Source organism: Echiichthys vipera (assembly GCF_963691815.1).
Source record: "Echiichthys vipera genome assembly, chromosome: X".
Taxonomy (NCBI): Eukaryota; Metazoa; Chordata; class Actinopteri; order Perciformes; family Trachinidae; genus Echiichthys; species Echiichthys vipera.
Genome location: NC_139825.1, coordinates 23,867,306 through 23,887,242, shown reverse-complemented (window position 1 = coordinate 23,887,242; position 19,937 = coordinate 23,867,306). Strand labels below are relative to the sequence as shown.

Here is a 19,937-nt window from a genome sequence, read left to right as displayed (position 1 = left end):
AGCTCAGCTTTATTTTGCTCCATCTCGGATGTCAGGATGCCGATCTGTGTGTCGGAAAAGTTTCTTTTCTAACCAGCGTTTCTCCTCTGCATGTTTGACCTCAGTGGGCGAGGCCTCCGAACCAGGAATATTTAAGGGCGTAACATGTTAAAGACGATCGAATTCAGCCGCCGCATTTATCAAGGCCCGCTCATTCGTACGCTGAGATTGGCCAGATAGGAATGTTTCATAAATCACACGTGGGTCCTTTCCTACGACCAATTCTGCGCTCAGATCTGCGCCCGTTTCCACGCAAGTTTGATAAATGAGGCCCAATATGTTTTGTGATATTGATTCTCAAAAACACTACAGATTTTTGATTAATAGTTTACATGCAAAGATTTGTGGCAGACAGTGGTTTATTTTGTGTTGTTTAAACCCCTGACTGCTAGATAGGAGTGTTGTAATGTATCATCAGCCGTTTGACTCTTCCACTCCAATGTAAAAACATATGCATATGGTGGCGTGTTCTTTATACTATTTATTTAACAGTATCCCAATATAATAAATCATGATATGTATACAATCTTGCGTATATACAGCCCTGTAATCTACAGTAGGGGCGCACCAGGTTATCTTCATTATCCAAGTCCAAGAGGCGATTTTTTTTCAAATCGTTCGTTTTGTCTGACCACCAGTCCAAAACACAAAGATTAGACAGCCACTTTAAGCTACTGCATCAAGAGAATGATGTAATTTTGTGTTAATAATTTCAGCTCTAGTATAGTTGTAGTTTGATTTGGTCACTTGTTCTGACGGACACTGTCTGTGTGTGTGTGTGTGTGTGTGTGTGTGTGTATGTGTGTGTGTGTGTGTGTGCGTGTGCGTGTGCGTGTGCGTGTGTGTGTGTGTGTGTGTGTGTGTGTGTGTGTGTGTGTGTGTGTGTGTGTGTGTGTGTGTGTGTGTGTGTGTGTGTGTGTGTGTGTGTGTGTGTGTGTGTGTGTGTCTGTGTGTGTCTGTGTGTGTGTCTGTGTGTGTCTGTGTCTGTGTCTGTGACCTTCTCTCTTGGTACACTATGTCAGCTCAATTCTAGCTGAGCTGAACAAAACTGTGACACCAAGCTACAGGTTGTCTTACATAGCTGGCAGGGCATAAACATACCAAACTGAGGACAACAAGAGGAAGCTGGAATTCCTGTGGTTTAGGCGTTAGTGTTATTTTTTACACTTACCACCTATGACTTACCTTCTTAAAATATCAGTACATAGAGTTGATGGCCAGTAGAGAGTCGAGAGTTTCACATTTTTCCATGCTCGAGAATGACCTTGATTTATCCTGTCTGATGTCAAACAGGATGAAAGAGTGTAAATTCAGCTGTCCTCTGATTGGCCTAATGAGTGTGATATAAGTATGATTGCAATATAATTGTCAGGTCAACATTTTCAACCCAGACATGACATTTCTGACACTACTTGACTGTGTTGGGTGAGAATTTCAAAGTAGTATGATGATAATTATAATTTTTAAAGAAATTCTATCATCATCATCATGCAGAGTAAATACTGTCCGTGCCACCAGTTGAAACTGTTTGGTCTGTCATGACTTCACCTCTTTTCCTTCTTTCTCTGTGACTGACAGATGGAGAGCTGTACGCAGGAGTCTACGTTGACTTCATGGGAACAGACTCTGCTATCTTCCGTACACTGGGGAAGCAGACAGCCATGAGGACGGATCAGTACAACTCCAGATGGTTAAACGGTAATGTATCAACTCACGGGTTGTTCTGCAGCCAGCATTATTTCTTTCACTCATCTCTTTCCAGACTGTTTTTAATTTATTCCTCAGCTCATGAAGTGCACTGCTGTAATGTTTCATGTCTAGCTTCAACACTGCCCTGCACATCGTCTGTTCCTGGAGCTGTGTTGTCTAGGAATGAAATTGTTGTCTTTCCAGCCTGCTCCACATGACCACATGATCATTTGACTCGAGGCATAAAATGCACTATGGTAACTGTTGACTGCGTGCCTGCGGAGCCTGACCGCATTAGTGTAGTAGCAGGAGGAAATCACTGAATGTCAATAATGAGTCAGAGTAGCCTCCGCTCTCCAATGAACCATGATTCTCACAACGTTATAAATGTTGGTCAGGAGCTTACGGTTGATGTTGCCAAATCAATCACGGCCTCCCCCAGTGTTGCTGGCTCCCAGAATTTCCTCTTACCCTGTTGCCCTGACAACAGTCCCCTGGTAGTGGTACACTGAATCGGGACACCTGAGTCCCGCTAATCAGCCATGTGGAATCTTTCCCCTCCCCCAGTTACATGGTTGCTGTTTTCACCCCCTTCTCCTAGTTTTGGTTTGTCCTCATTTGGGACCCTGGCCCCTCACAGTGGGGAGGGGTACCCAGCGGTGACCCAGTAAGTTAGCCAGTGGGAGTGCACTATGATGCCATATTAAGCATTGTCACTAGGAAGAAATAATGGGGTAGGTTTAGGACGGTTAAAGTGCTATTCTAGGCTCCGGGCTACTATTATTTAGGTTACAGCAGTAATCATTCTCAATAGACCTCTGCCACATCCAGTGGATGTGAACTGTGAACTGACTAACATACTGTCACATGTATTTTTAAATAAATAGTAAATATTTTAATCACCAGTTGATAACTTTGATAAGAGAATATTTTCTATTACCACTGTTCTGTAATTGTATGTTTAAATATTCAAATGAGGCATTATCTAATGCTAACTTTTGGTGAATTTAGGAGAAATGTACAGAAGCAAATAGACACAGAGTAGTAAAATAAACCCATAAATGTGTATTTTGGTTGTTTTATTTCCATTCGTCTGAAAGAAGACATGTTCTGGAAGGCATTGTGCCATTAGTGTCTCCCCCTTAAAGTATAGCCATTGAAACAGTTTTTGCTTGCCATAATAATTTCTCCCATTCATACTGGCCATTAATGTATATGTTAGTGATGGTGGACAAACTCCATTGACCTAATTCTGTGTTAAAACTCATATCAAGTTAGCCAGGTGTCTGTCTCTCCACTGCATCTCCCCGGGGAAACACAAAGAGTTAATTTCAACCTAAAAAGTTTGGAGCACATCCAGTAGATATGTCTGACTCAGTCTGCTGAAGCCTCTTATCAGCTTAGGCTGAACTTTAGAGTGTATTTTTTGTTTGTTTTTTCCACTTAACACGGATTTTGTCCCCCATTATCAACATTAGAAGCATGCAAGGAAAGAATCTGAAGGAGTATTGAGTGCAGCTATGAAACAAAAAAATGTTTTAGTGTATAAATGGGGGTGTGAGTATTGTTTCAAGGCAGACTTGGAAAAAAGTGAACACCTCCTTTAAAGAAAAGATAAAATAGGATGGACGTTTTGGTTGATATGCGATTTAGTTTACTGAAATTGTTTGACACTAATATTATTTTATTCACACCAAAGCCTGAGCTGGGGATCTTTCTTTCTCTCCTCCTCTTTCTTCTACAGATCCTACATTCATCCATGCGCACCTCATCCCAGACAGTGCTGAGAAGAATGATGACAAGCTGTACTTCTTCTTCCGCGAGAAAGCCTCTGAGATGGGCCAGAGTCCCATGACCCAGTCCAGGATAGGGCGGATCTGCCTGGTGAGTTATCACACCAGTCAGCAAACCTCATGTTGATCATCACAACTGAAAGGTTTATATGTCTCCGTAATGGTTAGTTATAGCCTGTCTCTTAGTCTCTTAGAGGCCCATAAAGAAAGTTCCCCATGATCATCAGTAATTGCTGAGCAGGAAATGGTAACAGATAGCAAGAACGCAAAATCTTTGCGGTTTGCCTTAACAGCTAAGTTTGGAAAGTGTAGTTATTTTTGATCCTCTGTATGAAATGTTTGAGCGGTAGAGTTTACTTTAGTCCACATCTGTATACATGCATAATACATCTGTACAAAGCTAAAGCTGTGGAATGTGGTGCTGTGGCCTGAAGTGTTGTTTGTGACTGAAGCTGGACAAATAATGACACAGCTTCCAAAACCTTCAAACCATCTGTACATCAGGAAAATGTCTTTCAATTCGCTCCAATGTTTGTAAGATGCATCCTTAAAGAATGCAATTTACAGGAAATGTATTAAACAACAATCCACAGCCATGCTAGTGGCTCAACGGTATGAAGGCACAGTGGTGCTTCGAGCTTGATGCTTGCTAATATGCTCACAATGACAATGCTAGGGCAGGGATCTTTAGCAGGTACGTTGACAATGTTCACCGCTGCAGTTTAGCATGTTAGCAGGCTAACATTTTTCTAATTAGCATTAAACAAAGTATTACTGAAAAAGATCATGGGATTTAGGTTTTTTACAATTCCTCATCTGGGGACCATGAATATCTGTCAATTTAACAACAGTCCATCTTATTTGTTGAGTTATTTCAATAAAAAACAAAAATGTCAACCTCATGGTGGTGCTAGAGGGACCTTTAGTGGATCACCAAAGTAATAACATTGTATCATCTTAGAACATGAATATTTCTACAAAATTTCGTCAAGTTGATTTCACCAACTTAGTTAAATGTTTTTGAAGGTTTTTGTCTTTTGTCAATGTTTTCATCTTTACTGGGCAGTTAAACAGTGAAGAGATAGAAAAAGGGGGAGACAACAAAGGTCCCTGGCTGAAACCAAATTGCCGACATTGTGCTGACGTGGCAAGTGCTGTAACAACTGGGTGACCAAGGTGCTCCAGAATAAAATTGATCTTCAGGAAACTTTAATAGCTTTTGCATCTTTTGCAATTTTCCTGGAAAACAGTATATTCCTATACTGTAATAAAAGAAAAGTCAGGGGATCATTAAAGTCAGTAGCATTCATCCTCTGGCCACTATGAATGTTTGTACAAAATTCCACAGCAATCCATCCATCCAATATTTCCCTCTTGAACAAAGTGTCGCACCGACTGACCAACTTTGCCATTATCCATTAGCATGGCTAATAATAACAACGCAAAACATTTCTATTTGTTTCTGTAAGATATTTAAACATGTTACCCTTTTTACCACAAGAGTTCAGAATTCTTCCCTGCGTGATGCTACAGTAGATAAAAAAAAGACACCAAATGTATGTCTTCCAGCTCTGCAAATCATTTGGACTCCATAAAACGTGTTGAGTTTCAGCCCATGACTCATTTCCTGAAAGCTTTGAATCTGTACCTTTAGCAGTAGAAGTTGGCTGACCTCCTGTGCAGATGGGCCAAGCCAAAACACAGAGCTGATCTTTATTCATACAGGCCGAATAACAACAGAGCCAGTGCAGTTAGTTTGGACAGTTGTTTCAAACAGCTGTTAGTCAGATGTTGGTCAGACACTTTCCGTAAAGGTGGCTGGATGACGACTGTCTTTTCCCTACAGAATGATGACGGTGGACACTGCTGTCTGGTCAACAAGTGGAGCACGTTCCTGAAAGCTCGACTCATCTGCTCAGTGCCTGGAGCTGACGGCATCGAGACACACTTCGATGAACTAAGTGAGTCTGAATTATTATTTCCCTGTCTCCCGAGATTTCCCCTTGATCTCCCGAGATTTGCCCTTGATCACTGGCCCCTTTCAGAGCATCTGTGGGGCTTTCTTTCATCGTTCATCACATTTATTCACCCCGTCCCCTCAACAGGTTTGTCCTGCTCCCGCCACCTGTTGATCATTTAGGCAGTGTTTGTGATCTGACTAAAAACTTCAAAACCAAATATCTAAAATACTTTTTGCAGATCATATTCCTCAACTCGGGCAACATTTAACGCATCTGCTTCAAGTCGGTGTGAAGCACGTAATGAATATGTGGCAGATGGAGAGTGAGAATTCTTACGTGACCGTGTAACTCCAATTCAAAACAGAAGTCTCCATGGACCCTCGTTGACAGATTCAGTATCAGCAACTTTCTAATTTCTTCTCTTGTTCTTTTCACATTTTGCTCTTCATTTGCTTTGCATACTTTCACCATGATGTTACAGCTTTAAGGCCTTCAGAATTAACGTCCACTCAGATTTTGCTGCAGAGTGTGAGCCAACAGCTCACTGTACTGGGGACTCACACACCCAGCAAACCAGCCTTTACAGCAGCATGTGTCTGCTTATGTACAGAAATGCTGGAGAAGCTGCAGCTTTAGCTTAACTTATCACTGACTCATGCATGTTAAGCTCGACATGTCTATTCCTTTGAACATCAACATGGCTCCTGTACTTGAGGTAACATTCTGAAAGGTAACACCATACAGTAAATCTTTGATCCCTCTGCTTCAGAGCAGCCTCAACATGTTTTGCAGAGAATTTGTACTGTAAAAAGCAAGAGATTTAAAAGCAAATACACACGCATACAGAGTAATCAAAGTAATGAGCAGCTGGGATCAGTCCGACCCCCTGTGGATCGTCCCAGCCTGTCCGTCCTTTACATGATTGACAGGATTACGAGGGATTTGTAGTATCCTTGAAATTATAGTGACTGGTGGTATGAGCAGCAAATCTTTCACTACTTTCCACTGTTTTTTTGTGCAGTTTTTGTAGAAAAATGTAAAGCGAAACTGTCAACAGTGGTTAACATGGCCAGAAAAATTATAGTGAAACCACAGATCTAACTTAGCCGCAGGTGTTTACTGAACACCAAACAAATGATCTGTCCTACGCTGCAAGGCGATTTAGACTGCCACCAAAAATTTCTACAAGAAATAATCTGTCCCAGGTTCAGTTAGATTATTAAATACACTGTCAATCGTGCAGGGACACTCCCACCCCTTGCTGAATTTGCACATTGTACTTTTTGTAATAGGCCTATTGAACTGTATTTGATTGCACGTTTTTACTGTTTCTTACTTTTGTCTTATTTGTGAAGCCAAAGACAATTTTGTACAAAAGTGGACAAACCAAATGCATCTGAATCAAAGTGCTAGAAATTATTTATTATATAGATTATACATGCTGTGGTGTGTTGTGATCATGTCACAGTCGAGAGCCCAACCCAAAGCTTTAATAAAACGGTCTGGCAATATGAAAGTTATAGACCCAATTTAATTTAGATAGGTCTGTATTAATAAATAATACGATACAATAAAACAGGCCTCTTGGGCTGCCTGCCTGCATGTACTGAGGTGGTTGCTATGGAACGTAGCCTACAGTATATTGGCGGCAAGCATTCACCAACGTCAAAAATTGCTCATTTAGTCAAAGGAGTCTGGTGGCTTTGACGAGAGCATGGATTACAGCTTCTGTCCCCCATCAGAAAGGGCCGTCTGATGGCAAGGCAACTTTTTATATGTGGAGTGATACTGACTTGTGCAGAGGAATTAGAGGTCATCGCTCATTGTATTATACCACGGCTAATCAGATTGCTGGGTTTGAGCTACCTGTTTTATATGTTGCACTTGAACACACCTTATAGACAACATTCGATGTAGTACAACATATATTTATCTCTAAATCATTCAGTCTCAGCATTAAATAATTCACCCAGTAACTGTGTATCAAGCACAGCTATGAGCTGCATGTAGAGTAGCATCTCTTATCGCTGCTGTGATGAGGCTTTGTGAGTTGCAAATGTGCAGTATGTTATGCATTAAGAGCACTCAGTGTCAGTGACAGAAAAGTGCTCCTCTGTCAGCGTTGCTGTACTTTTAGTCGTCTATCCGCAGCACAGCAGGTCAGTTGTAGTCTCAGTGCACTCGCGGTGAGGTCATTGTGAGTCCTGAGTTGCAGTGTAACGTCCCACAGCTATGTGGTCAGTCTTCCCACAACCACAGACAGTCTGGTAGAAATGCATTCTGTCTCCAGTCCTGCTGGTCCTGATGATCCCCAGCAGAGGCATCAGAGTGGTTGTATGAGGTCTCCGGGGAGAGAGTGGAGTAGATTCAGATGGTGAGGCACAGTCGGGGCTCACAGAAGAGAAAGCATTCAGTGTTGCACTGAGGGAGAGGAGGAACATGAAGACAGAAGGAAAGAGACACACAGACGCAAGAGACATGAAAATGTCTGCCAGACAAAAATTGAGAATGAATGTGTGGGCGATAAAGTTTTATTGCCTTTTCTGGGATGTAATCATGGAGGGTAACGTTGTGTTTTGTATTGAGTTATTTTTTTATGCCACTCTTCTTTAGTCCACACATTTCCAAACCTCTTTATTATATATGAAGACAGAAGTCTTTTATGTTGTTGTTTTTTGGTTGTTTTTCAAATTTCTCTGTAGTTATTCTAAGTGGCCATTTCAACAACATATTTTGGGTTCACATCCTTCAGAGTGGGTATCAAGGAGCTAATGATATGCTATTTGTAGTCTTCTATTCAGTGACTATTCAGAGTGCATCACACACTTTCTCTTGGTTTTAGTTTAAAGATAAAAACATATTCATTCACTCTGTTTGTGTTCTTTCGATGCTTACAGAAACCAGAGATGTTCGCTGCTAATGCGACGCTGAGAGCCCTTCAAAGACTTTCTGATCTGATACATCAGAAAGAAAAGTTGCAATGATGCAACTTGTTCTAGTTCTCTGCTGATTTATTTATTTTCTCTTTCAATACGCTCATTCTGCAGCCAGAAGGTCTGTCAAACTGGCGTCAGATAGGGTTGTGAAGTTCTAGTTTGTCTGCCAAAAGTTAATTTTTGCTATAGTGTGTAGCCATAAGCTGCCATTTTCATAACTTGGCTTGTAAGGAGGTCTCTTTCTGAAATGATGTCAAAGTTGTGATCAAAGGACAGTTTATTTCGTAACTTTGCTGTCAGAAATGATGTTCTTACACCAACGATGTAAGTTGAAACTTCCTCATGTTTATTTTGTGCACTCTAGATCTAGAACCCCAGGGGCACAAATATCAAATCATGTGTTGTTACATTTCACCCTCAATTCCACATGCATAATTGTGGCTTAACATTTTGTGAAATGTTTGCTTCAGGTTCATTCAGGTGATATACATTCTTGCTGTGGTGTGGCAGATTAATGTCTTGCTTCTAGCTCCATGGATAACAATGAGATGTCAGGTTGTAAAAGATAGGATAGGATTTCACGCCTCTTTATTGTAATTGGTGTTTTTTAAAGACATTTGACTATAGGCTATTGTCTTTTCATGGCCATTTAAAAAAAGCGATCTGAGCTCTTTTCACTAGTTTCCTATGGGTGCACAGCATTAAATGGACCTACTATGTGTTCAGCTGCAGGTGAAGTGTTATTGTACTCAACCTGTCTACTATTTAAATGTATTCCAATTTTCTTCCATATTGTTTTTCCTTGCACTTTTCTCTCATTAAGCCATCACAAGGATATGTAGGGTTCACAACTGCCTCACCCCCACACTCATTGAATACATATGGCTCCTATTAAAGTCATGTTTCACCAGAGATCTCTATTTCACATATATTCCCTGCTGAGTCTCAGGAACTGTAGTTTCAGCATTGGAAGAGTTTGGATTCAGGATCTCATTGAGGTTCTGGTGACCGCAATTCATGAGGAAGGCTCCCTTAACTCCCCCTTCAGGGAGGCGAAAGAGTCTCCATATGTCACAGTTAAAATTACTTTGAGTTTGAACCAGGTGGAATCTGGGAACTAATAAAGCCTTGGGATAATTTGATACGAGACACAGATGCTAATATTTACTTAATACATCCTGTTTCCTTTTCTGATAATTCATCATGACAGTTATTGTGCTTCTGTAGAAAGGCATCAGTGGTGGAATGTAACTAATAATATTCACTCAGTTACTTAAATACAATTAAACAGTTAGTGTTGAGTTACTTGTATTTCAATTTTCTGCTTCTAAACCAGTTAATCAATTTGAGTTTTTTAAAAAGGGAAAAAAGTAAAAAATCTCAGATTCTTAATTGTGAACATTTTCTGGTTTCCTCATCTTCTTCCACCACTGCTTTTCGTATTTTATGCTTGTGACTAATTACTATAACTGATGTGTTTACCTTTTAGGGGATGTGTATATCCAGCCGACTCAAGACAACAAGAACCCTGTCATCTACGGAGTTTTCTCAGTTTCAGGGTGAGTGACTGACGGCTCTCTCAAACTCTCTAAACCTTCTTGCCGTTTGGAGGGAAGGTATCTTATGGTTTCCTCCTGCAGATTTTGTTTATTCTCAGTCAGCGTGCAGTCGCATGTCTCTCTCTCTCTGATATTGAAATGCTGTGTTGCGTATGGTCTGTCAGTTTCAGTCTACAAAGACAAAACATGCTGTGAATCTGAAGTTGTGCAGCGCTCCTCTGAGAGACTGATTGAGCCTATAGTTCCCTTATAGGTCAGGTTTTATAACAAGTTGTCATTGAGCACACAGCATTAAAATTCAAGTCAAGATTCTGACTGCACACGAGCAGGGAGAGGTACGCACGAGTCATAATAAACACGTCTTGATTAATGTATTTGAGAAACAAACACTGTTATTGTTTCCGTCCTCTCCTTCGGCATCAGGCATGTTTAAACCCGGCTGATAAAAACAAATGCAGTGCTAATGATAGAGGCCCATGACAGGAGTTACAAACATAGTACACCCACCACACACCAGCGAGAGCCTGGGCTCTGGCGATTCTCTGCAGTACGTGGGTGTTTGTATGTCAGTGTGTCAGACAGTTTGACTCTAGTTGAGTCGGTTTGAGAGTGTGTTTGTGCGTCATAATGTTTCAGTGCGTTCCTGTAAGAGGCCGGCTGAGTACGTGGGAAGGAAGTAGATTCTACCAGCCGCAGGCAGAGAGCACCCGTAGTAATTATCTCAGGGAGGGAGTTTATCTGAATCCTCTAGCTGCTGTCTTTGTGTGTTCACTCTTTTTTTTTCTCCTGCTCTCCTCCAGAGCCGTGTTCAAAGGCTCGGCTGTGTGCGTCTACTCCATGGCTGATATCCGTATGGTCTTCAACGGGCCTTTTGCCCACAAGGAGGGGCCAAACTACCAGTGGGTGGCATACACCGGCAAGATCCCCTACCCACGACCTGGCACTGTGAGTTATAAACAATGAACAATCAGGAACACGTCTCCTCCCATTACAAACAAAGCAATCTGTCATCCTGTTTGTAAGAACATGTTCTTACTGCAAAAGGAATTTGGTTTATAGCAGGTTTGACAGTTGCATCTATTTTTTTTGTCAACAGTGTCCTGGAGGCACTTTCACCCCCAACATGAAATCCACAAAGGATTACCCTGATGAGGTTATCAACTTCATGAGAAACCACCCCACCATGCACAATGCTGTATACCCGGTGCACAAGCGCCCCCTAGTGGTCAGAACCAACGTGGACTATGAGTTCACTACAATTGCAGTGGACCAAGTGACAGCTGCTGACGGGAGCTACGAAGTGCTCTTCCTGGGCACAGGTCGGGGATCTAAGGGCTTCATTGATCTGATGTGATGTTCTAACTATTTGAAATTCATTGTCCAGTATAAATTCTCTAGCCTTGACTCTAGAGGATCTGCATTGCCTCTTAATCACATTTTAAGAATGCTCAAAGCATTTTTTTTCTTAAAATATGAGTGCAGCCTTTGCTAAGGTTAAAGGTAAATGGCTCAAAATGTCAATGGGGCTGGAGTTAAACTTCTGTCTTGCGTTTTACAGATCGGGGGACAGTCCAGAAAGTTATTGTCCTGCCCAGAGATGACTTGCAGACAGAGGAGCTGGTCTTAGAGGAAGTGGAGGTCTTCAAGGTCAGTCTTCTGAACTTATTCTATTTACTCCTTCTGTACATTGTATTTTTTACCTAAGGCAAAAAAAACTCAACACACTGTATATTCCTTTTCTGCTCATTTAAAGCTGTTATTAATTGTGTAACTGCAGGTTCCCACGGCAATTACCACCATGAAGATTTCATCAAAGCGGGTATGTTGCTTTGAAGTGGCTTAAGAAATATGTCAATTGTAGCACAGCAGTCAGTCTTCTGAGATGTTTAGTCATTAATTAATGAATTAATTTTTTATAGCAACAACTGTATGTAGGATCAGTCTTGGGGGTGACCCACCTGGCTCTCCATCGATGTGACGTGTACGGGGAGGTCTGCGCTGACTGCTGTCTGGCCAGAGACCCGTACTGCGCCTGGGATGGCAAATCCTGTTCCAGATACTCATCCTCACAGAAGAGGTGAGAATTAAAACGTGGCATGCAAAGGGTTCAGTACAGAACATCTTCTTTCATATTTTAGCACGTAAGATTTTAAAATATGTTGAAGTTAAGCTTTTTATTTTCTATTGTTGATCTGACCCCTCTAGACGGAGCCGTCGGCAGGATGTAAAGTACGGCAACCCGATCCGCCAATGCAGAGGTTATAACTCTAACAGTGAGTTTCAGGCCACTAAAATGTATAGGAATATTATTGAAAATGTTTTTTTTTATTTATTGTGCCTCCAGCTGGCTATTCTAATATATTTCTTACTATCTAGATTACATATTTTCTCATGAACAATACATCAAATAAATGCTACATATTGTTTTACAGCCAACAAGAATACTTTGGAGACGGTTCAGTATGGGGTGGAGGGCAGCACCACGTTCCTGGAGTGCCAGGCCAGGTCCCCTCATGTGTCTCTCAAGTGGCACCTGCAGAAGGAAAACAGCGACAGGAGAAAAGAGGTGAGACATAAGATTTCACTGTAAAGCAATTAGTTATACTTTTGATACTATAAAAATTTAAGATTAACAGGGATCATATTGTTTTAAACGTGGTATTGAAAACGTGTTGAAGTATCAATACTTTCCACAGCCTTAGAGTGTTTGGAATTCACAATTAACATATTAAAAATAACGCTTTGTAATTGTCCTCTTAACTCTCCTTCCTTCCAGATTCGCTCAGAGGGCCGCATCCTTAAAACAGAACAAGGTCTTCTGATCCGCTCGCTGCAGTCCTCTGACAGCGGCATCTACCAGTGCACGTCCACAGAGAAAAACTTCAAACACACACTCGTCAAACTGCAGCTCGTGGTCCTTTCCAGTCGCACGGTCAACAATGTGTTGGTGGAAACAGGCAGCCCAGCCCTTCCTCCTCTGCAGTCCAGTGCCTGGACTCCAAACGCCGGTCAGTACAAGGACCTGCTGACCATCCTGAGCCAACCGGAGATGGGCCTGATCAACCAGTACTGCCAGGATTACTGGCAGCTCGGCGATGGCAACCTCGGAGACAACAAAGCCAAAAGCCTGAAGGAGCTGAAAGAACAGAAGAAGCCTCGCAACCGTCGGCATCATGATGACGAGCAAACAACTCCAGCTGAGACATGAGGAGCTGCATATACACCTCATCATACGCCCCATCTACCTTTTCGCACCGCCTCCTAAACACTGCAGCCCTCCATTTAGGGTGATGACTCCAGTTAGAAAAATCTAATTATCATAAAGGACAAGACAGACACTGCAACCAAAAGCAACAGCATCAAACAGTTTCTATGTAAGTGTTGGAAAAAATACACAATATTTATTGTAGGTTGTAAAAAGTAATTCTTTGTACCTATCTAGAAAACATGTTTTTTTTGTGAATAGGTAAATTTGTGCAAATATTGTTGTTGTTATTATAATATTATTGTTAGTGTTATTGTTTATTACAATGTGTTATTATGTTGAGAATATCTTTATGTCTGGTGTTTTTGAGAAACAGCAACAATAACCCAGGACTTTGGGAGTATCCACACATGGACGAGGACCGATGTATTCAGAAACTATCACAGGCGACCATGTTGGATCACTTGACTGCTGGCAGTATTCAGTGTCTAAGCTGGAAGTCAAGTCGCTTCTTCAGTGACATTCTCGAACTTCCCTAAACTTCTTCACCAGAACTCTACTGTATATCAGACAGTCTCCTTTTTTACTACGAGATACAAGCTGTCGACAGAATGATGACTGCATTTCTTGGGACACGTAAGGATGAAAGAAATGCCCATAGATTGCAGCTGCGACAACACGTCACAGTCACACAGTCGCATTTTAATGAAAGGCCCTCTGTGGCAGGTAAGACGTCTATCCTTTCATGTTTGTGGTCCAGCCTGGCCTCAAGTAATGATGTTACGTCACCCACCTAAATTCTTCCAAAATCAGTTGCTGCCAAGTGTTTGTTTTGTTTATATGTGAATATCACATCTCAGTGTTGTATCCTTAACAATCGTGATCTTTGTGATAAGCAAAAGCTGAAAATAAAACATTGCCTTCTCTTTTCTCTTTTGAGATAAGAAATTCCAACAGGCAGCTATATGTGAGTTTGTGACAGTTTGTGATAATAAAATAAAAATATATACCGTATATTACAGACAAAGCACCTTCTGTTGCCAGATTGGTAATCTTGATAAACTTCTTCACATGTATCTGTGGCATATGTAGTATATTCATTTAAAGTTGTTTTTTTTTTATCTCAATGAATCCAAAGTTTGCATTCCTGACAGTTTCATGCTAAATATAGGTTTCACTAAGTGAATATTCATCATGTAATCGTCTACACTTCTATGATATTACAATGACACATGACATTGTAATATCATAGACTACTTTGTATTTTCTGTATCAGTTGGTTAACAGTTTTTCAGTTACTTTTTTTGAGGCTGTCCTCCCCACAAAAACGACCCCATAGGTAATTTATACAAGCAGCTTATTACGACTGATATTTACGTTATTATTGTCGCGACCCCTAGTGGCCGTAGAATTATGACAGGAGCAAAGGAGGAAATCAGGTGAAGTATAGGGCGACGAAGTCCATGTAGAGAGGAGATCAGGGTGGATGAATGAGTCAAACAAACACTTTCACCTAGGAGACCGCTGTTTATGTCCCATGACTTATTTTAACTTATACGTACTCAAGTTAACTAATAAGTCACGTCTACGTCATGTACTTACTGTGACAGTTTAACAACGTCAATGTCAGTGTTTAAAGTTTAACAGGGTTAGGGGCGCTAATTTAGGAAACACTCCTATGGGTCTTATGAGAGGGTAGGAACAAATAACCTATGTTGTCGTATTGGTTGGAGGAGGACTTTTTTTTGTCAGTCCAATGCAGCGCCATCTGCTATCATATGTGCCACAGACTCAATTTAAAACATCCATTCAGCAAAAAATGTCACAAGTAGAACCACTAACAAGCGGATCACCACTAAGCTGAAGAGAAACATATACCAAAAATCTTCAGAAGGTGGCTTTTCATTGTGCATGGCATGTACAGTGTAATGTATATGGTATCTGTCTAAAATGCTACGTTGCTGTGGATGTCAGTGAATGTCTTTCTCGTTGTGGGAATATGGAAATACAGAAGGGCCTGATTGTGATTTTAAAGCTCTCTCTCTTCTCTCTCATCTCTCTCTCTCTGTCTCTGTCTCTCTGTCTCTCTCTCTCTCTCTCTCTCTCTCTCTCTCTCTCTCTCCTCTCTCTCTCTCTCTCTCTTCTCTCTCTCTCTCATCTCTCTCTCTTCTCTCTCTCTCTCTCTCTCTCTCTCTCTCTCTCTCTCTCTCTCTCTGCTCTCCTCTCTCTCTCTCTCTCTCTCTCTCTCTCTCTCTCTCTCTCTCTCTCTCTCTCTCTCTCTCCTCTCTCTCTCTCTCTCTCTCTCTCTCTCTCTCTCTCTCTCTCTCTCTCTCTCTCTCTCTCTCTCTCTCTCTCTCTCTCTCTCTCTATATATATATTTCAAACATGTGCATCTATTTTATTTTCTCTGTTTGGCAGACTTTGCTCCCGGTCATTGAGGTAAAGTAGTGTATGATGTAATGCACAGTTGATGTTATTGTATTGACTGTAAAAAAATTACTATCTTTTCTTCCTCATCAATGTTGCTGACTAATAAATTAAAGCTCTATAATTTATAATAACAGAGGTCCTGTTCTGTTTGCCATTGGTGAGTGCATAGTTTAGTTACAAATGACTTTACAACAGACAAACAAATAGAAAAAGAGACAACTACTTACTGTATGTGTAGGAAAATGCAGTGCAATGCTACCACACACTTAATGTTCATGCATGCAAACATAATTGAGATTAGGATCATTAACCAGCTTCAGATTGAGGTCGATGAGATCTGTCAGGTGAAACTGCAAAGCTCTTTAAGCACTTCGGAGCTCACTCTTCAGTCTGCAGTATCCTATAAGAAATATCGGTCTGGGGGCAGGGGTCTGGTTATTTATTTCAGTGACCCCCGTTTGTTGTTTTTGTTGTTTGTTTTAATCCCTCTATTTGACCTATTTGCAAACACCATTTATATTCAATACCAAACTTACTCCCATATCTGGTTTAATTTTGGTCCTGATGTGAGATCCAGCTAGTTCCCCAGCTAAAGGCACAGTTGATATTCAGCACCAATCTATTTAGCTTTATACACATCTCTTTTAAAGGCACCTAAGAGCCTAGCAAGCATAGCAAGATAAGCACTTGAGCCGATGTTCATCTTCCGCTGAGCACAGCAAAGTCCCCCTAAAGGTTAGAGCACTCCTACACTGATGTATGCCTGCTTCTCCTCACACCTTTGGCTCTGCCCTAAAACACTCCTGTCCTTGTGCTTCATTGGTCCTCCTCGGTCAGGTGGGCAGAGGATGCCCAAAATCCTCTCCTAAGACAGGAAAATACTCACAACGTTTCTCCAGTGTTTGCTGCAGGCAGTTGACGCATCAGCTGCACAGTTAAAAGAAAGTAGGCAATCAGCTAGGACCTACTTGCATTTTTTCCTGCCACTTGGCTTTTGAGCAGAGGGGCCCAAAGCCGGGAAAAGTAGGATGGGGGCTGGAGCGAGCGCCGAGGAGAAGCACTCCAGAGAGCTGGAGAAGAAGCTGAAGGAGGATGCAGACATGGATGCAAGAACTGTCAAGCTGCTGCTGCTAGGTAAAGACAGTCAAGTTGGATGCAATGACGGGAAACTTCATCATCATGGTTACACATATTTAAGGGCTACAACAGAAATTGTCTGACTATGGGACAGAATTGTAGCTGGTGCATTGCTTTTTCTCTTTAAAAGTTTGGTTAAGTCTTTCATGATACGCTTAGGTCAGCACAAACATATGTTGTGGCTAAAGTTCATTATGGATAAACCATACTATTCCAAATAACTGAATAGTTACTACATTGTGCATTGTTTTAAATAAAAAAGTTTGTTTATATTAACTGTGATGAAAAAAAGCAAGGTGTGAAGGTTGAATAATCTGTCTCATTGAATTGCTTAGACACTTTAATGATCACTCAATCCAATCCCTTGTTTATCCGCAAACAACAGGACCTCCGACACAAAGGGCTTAACTCTGAAGGACACAGATACACTACACTGCCCAACCCAAACAGGACCTGTGACTGCAGCATCCAAATAACTTGAATTCATCACAGGCACTATGTAATTAGTCAATTAAGGGGGGGATTTAGTACAATCTTTTAAAATTGTTATAGTTGTTTTAAATTTAAGGGCCAACAAATGATGATATGACGATGTTGAATTTAAAAACGAAAGCATTCAGAAGATTGGTAGAGTATGGCATGCTGTGTTCTGAATATCTGTCAGGTTGTTAGAGATATTGTTTCACACTCAGCATAATCATCTCCTCATGACAATGTAGGTCAGGGGCAGGGAAAGCTCTACCTGATATCAGCTTTGAACAAGATTAGTAAGAAGTATTATGACCTGGGATTGTTGGGATCCTCTGTCTGATGAATGCCATTGCCTGCAGTTAATATCATTCTCCACTCAACATTAATGAAACCCACAACATAAATTTAAAGCACAAAAAACACACTATGGTTTAGAAGAAGTCTAATTTCTCCAAAATCCCTATTAATGTTAAAATAAAGTTATGAATAAAAGCATAGTTTTATTATGCAATGCACATAACTGCGTTTCATGTTTTTCTATTGTCACATAGGTGCTGGAGAATCCGGGAAAAGCACTATCGTCAAACAGATGAAGTAAGATATTTGACTTTTGCGCCAAAACAACGTCTCACTTCTCGTCTGACTGACTGTAAATCACATTCTAATGCTCTATTTTGTCATCAGAATTATCCACAAAGATGGTTACTCGCTTGAAGAATGCTTGGAGTTCATTACTATCATCTACAGCAACACCCTGCAGTCCGTCATGGCCATTGTGAAGGCTATGAACACACTCAATATTAACTTTGGCCATGCTGATCAGCAGGTAACAGCTGAAATAGACTTCTATGTGTTTCGTGTAAATTGATTTCAACATTCTAGCAGACAACTCAACATAAATTGCATGTGTGCCTGTCCTCTTGCGTCCGCCCTTGCAGGATGATGCCAGGAAACTCATGCATCTTGCAGACACCATTGAGGAAGGCACCATGCCTAAAGAGTTGTCAGACATCATTTTGCGTCTCTGGAAGGACACTGGCATACAGGCGTGCTTTGACAGGGCCTCAGAGTACCAACTCAACGACTCCGCTGGATAGTAAGAAATTGCCCAAGCTGAGAATTGAAATTGTCACATTAGTGCTTGTTATTGAATGTATTTTATTTTCCCTCAGCTACCTGAATGACTTGGAGCGACTGGTGACACCAGGTTACGTGCCCACTGAGCAGGATGTGCTGCGATCAAGAGTGAAGACCACTGGTATCATCGAGACCCAGTTTTCGTTCAAAGATCTCCATTTCAGGTGATTCTGTGCGGTATTTCTCAGGAGGATGGCAACAATAATCATTATCATCATCAGCGCTCCCACTGCGCTGGATGGTGGCTGCAAAAAATAACATGATTCTGTTTCCACGCAGGATGTTTGATGTGGGCGGCCAGAGGTCCGAGAGGAAGAAGTGGATCCATTGTTTTGAAGGCGTGACCTGTATCATCTTCATTGCTGCTCTGAGCGCCTACGACATGGTGCTGGTGGAGGATGATGAAGTGGTATGATAACACTTGATATTCTATAGTATTTGTGTCTTTTTCCCTTGTTGACAATCAACAGCTGGTTACGTTGAAAGGCACAAATCCTTTCTTTCAGAATCGAATGCACGAGAGTCTGCACTTGTTCAACAGTATCTGCAACCACCGTTACTTCGCCGCCACCTCCATTGTACTCTTCCTCAACAAGAAAGATGTGTTTGTCGAGAAGATCAAGAAAGCTCATCTTAGCATGTGCTTCCCTGAATACGATGGTGAGGTGTATCCAAACACAATTTTAAGCACATTTAAGGACCTTTAAAAAGGGACAAACTGATTAAATTATGTCTTTTTTTTTTTTTCATTAAGGCCCCAATACCTATGAGGATGCTGGTAACTACATCAAATTGCAGTTCTTGGACCTGAACATGCGTCGAGACATCAAAGAAATCTACTCTCACATGACCTGTGCCACAGACACAGAGAACGTCAAGTTTGTGTTTGACGCCGTAACCGACATCATCATCAAAGAAAACCTGAAAGATTGTGGTCTCTTCTAAGAGCCAAGCAGCGAAACCTGATGACGGTGAGTAAAGTTTGCAGTTTCGTAATGGGGATTCAGACTAATTTTTGGACCAGCTAATAAAAGTTGCCTCATTTTCTTTCTTTTGTTTCACAGGGTGATGTTTTTAGCCCTGATACATTCCACAAATCCCTTCTCAATCCCAACTGAGGACTGAAGATGAAATCGATCCCCTCATACAGCCATCCTCAAACTGGCGAACGCAAACAAACAAAAAAATAAACAAAAATAAATGTGTTGTGTTCAAAACTAAGTTGTAGCTTTGACCAAAGACTCCGGTCAACTGAGACCAGAAGACAGCTCTGAGTCAGAAAATGTTTTGCAGATTTCAGAGGAGATTAATTTTAGTCAAACTATCTTTTCTCTTGAGTCTCTTGAACTGGAGGGCTATGCAACCAGTAGACACAAAAAGCTTCTGTCAACATAACGTGATTTCTTGTCACATGCACTAATGTGAATAGATGTCAGGCTATTGCATCTTTGCTCCAGTAAGTGGTCAGTTTACAGCCAAAAAAGCAAACAAGAGGGCCTCAACACCTGCAGACGCACTTCAACCTGTTAGAGATTTTAAATGAACTTGTCACTAGACATGGCTTCTGTGTACACAATGTC

The 19,937-nt window shown here is 41.2% G+C and overlaps 2 protein-coding genes across 3 annotated transcripts in view; both read left to right on the top strand.

Annotated features, from left to right (window-relative positions):
• LOC310965681 (semaphorin-3F-like) overlaps positions 1–15,274 on the top strand; it is a 54,914-nt gene extending 39,640 nt beyond the window's left edge. For both annotated transcript variants that reach the window (XM_083939409.1, XM_083939408.1), the window contains 12 exons: positions 1,618–1,737; positions 3,473–3,612; positions 5,368–5,482; positions 9,908–9,977; positions 10,778–10,922; positions 11,074–11,296; positions 11,536–11,624; positions 11,755–11,796; positions 11,897–12,054; positions 12,183–12,250; positions 12,410–12,543; positions 12,754–15,274. In XM_083939409.1, the coding sequence (XP_083795535.1) occupies positions 1,618–1,737; positions 3,473–3,612; positions 5,368–5,482; positions 9,908–9,977; positions 10,778–10,922; positions 11,074–11,296; positions 11,536–11,624; positions 11,755–11,796; positions 11,897–12,054; positions 12,183–12,250; positions 12,410–12,543; positions 12,754–13,185 (1,736 nt within the window). In that variant the 3' untranslated portion in view covers positions 13,186–15,274. The remainder of the gene's footprint in view (positions 1–1,617; positions 1,738–3,472; positions 3,613–5,367; positions 5,483–9,907; positions 9,978–10,777; positions 10,923–11,073; positions 11,297–11,535; positions 11,625–11,754; positions 11,797–11,896; positions 12,055–12,182; positions 12,251–12,409; positions 12,544–12,753) is intronic.
• A 1,366-nt stretch (positions 15,275–16,640) lies between these two features.
• gnat1 (guanine nucleotide binding protein (G protein), alpha transducing activity polypeptide 1) lies at positions 16,641–19,527 on the top strand (the record flags this gene model as incomplete). Its single annotated transcript, XM_083938443.1, has 9 exons — positions 16,641–16,746; positions 17,772–17,814; positions 17,905–18,046; positions 18,159–18,316; positions 18,393–18,521; positions 18,637–18,766; positions 18,864–19,017; positions 19,112–19,328; positions 19,422–19,527. The coding sequence occupies 8 exons, from the start codon at positions 16,641–16,643 to the stop codon at positions 19,300–19,302; spliced, it is 1,053 nt and encodes a 350-aa protein (XP_083794569.1). The 3' UTR covers positions 19,303–19,328; positions 19,422–19,527.
• Positions 19,528–19,937: the final 410 nt, after the last annotated feature.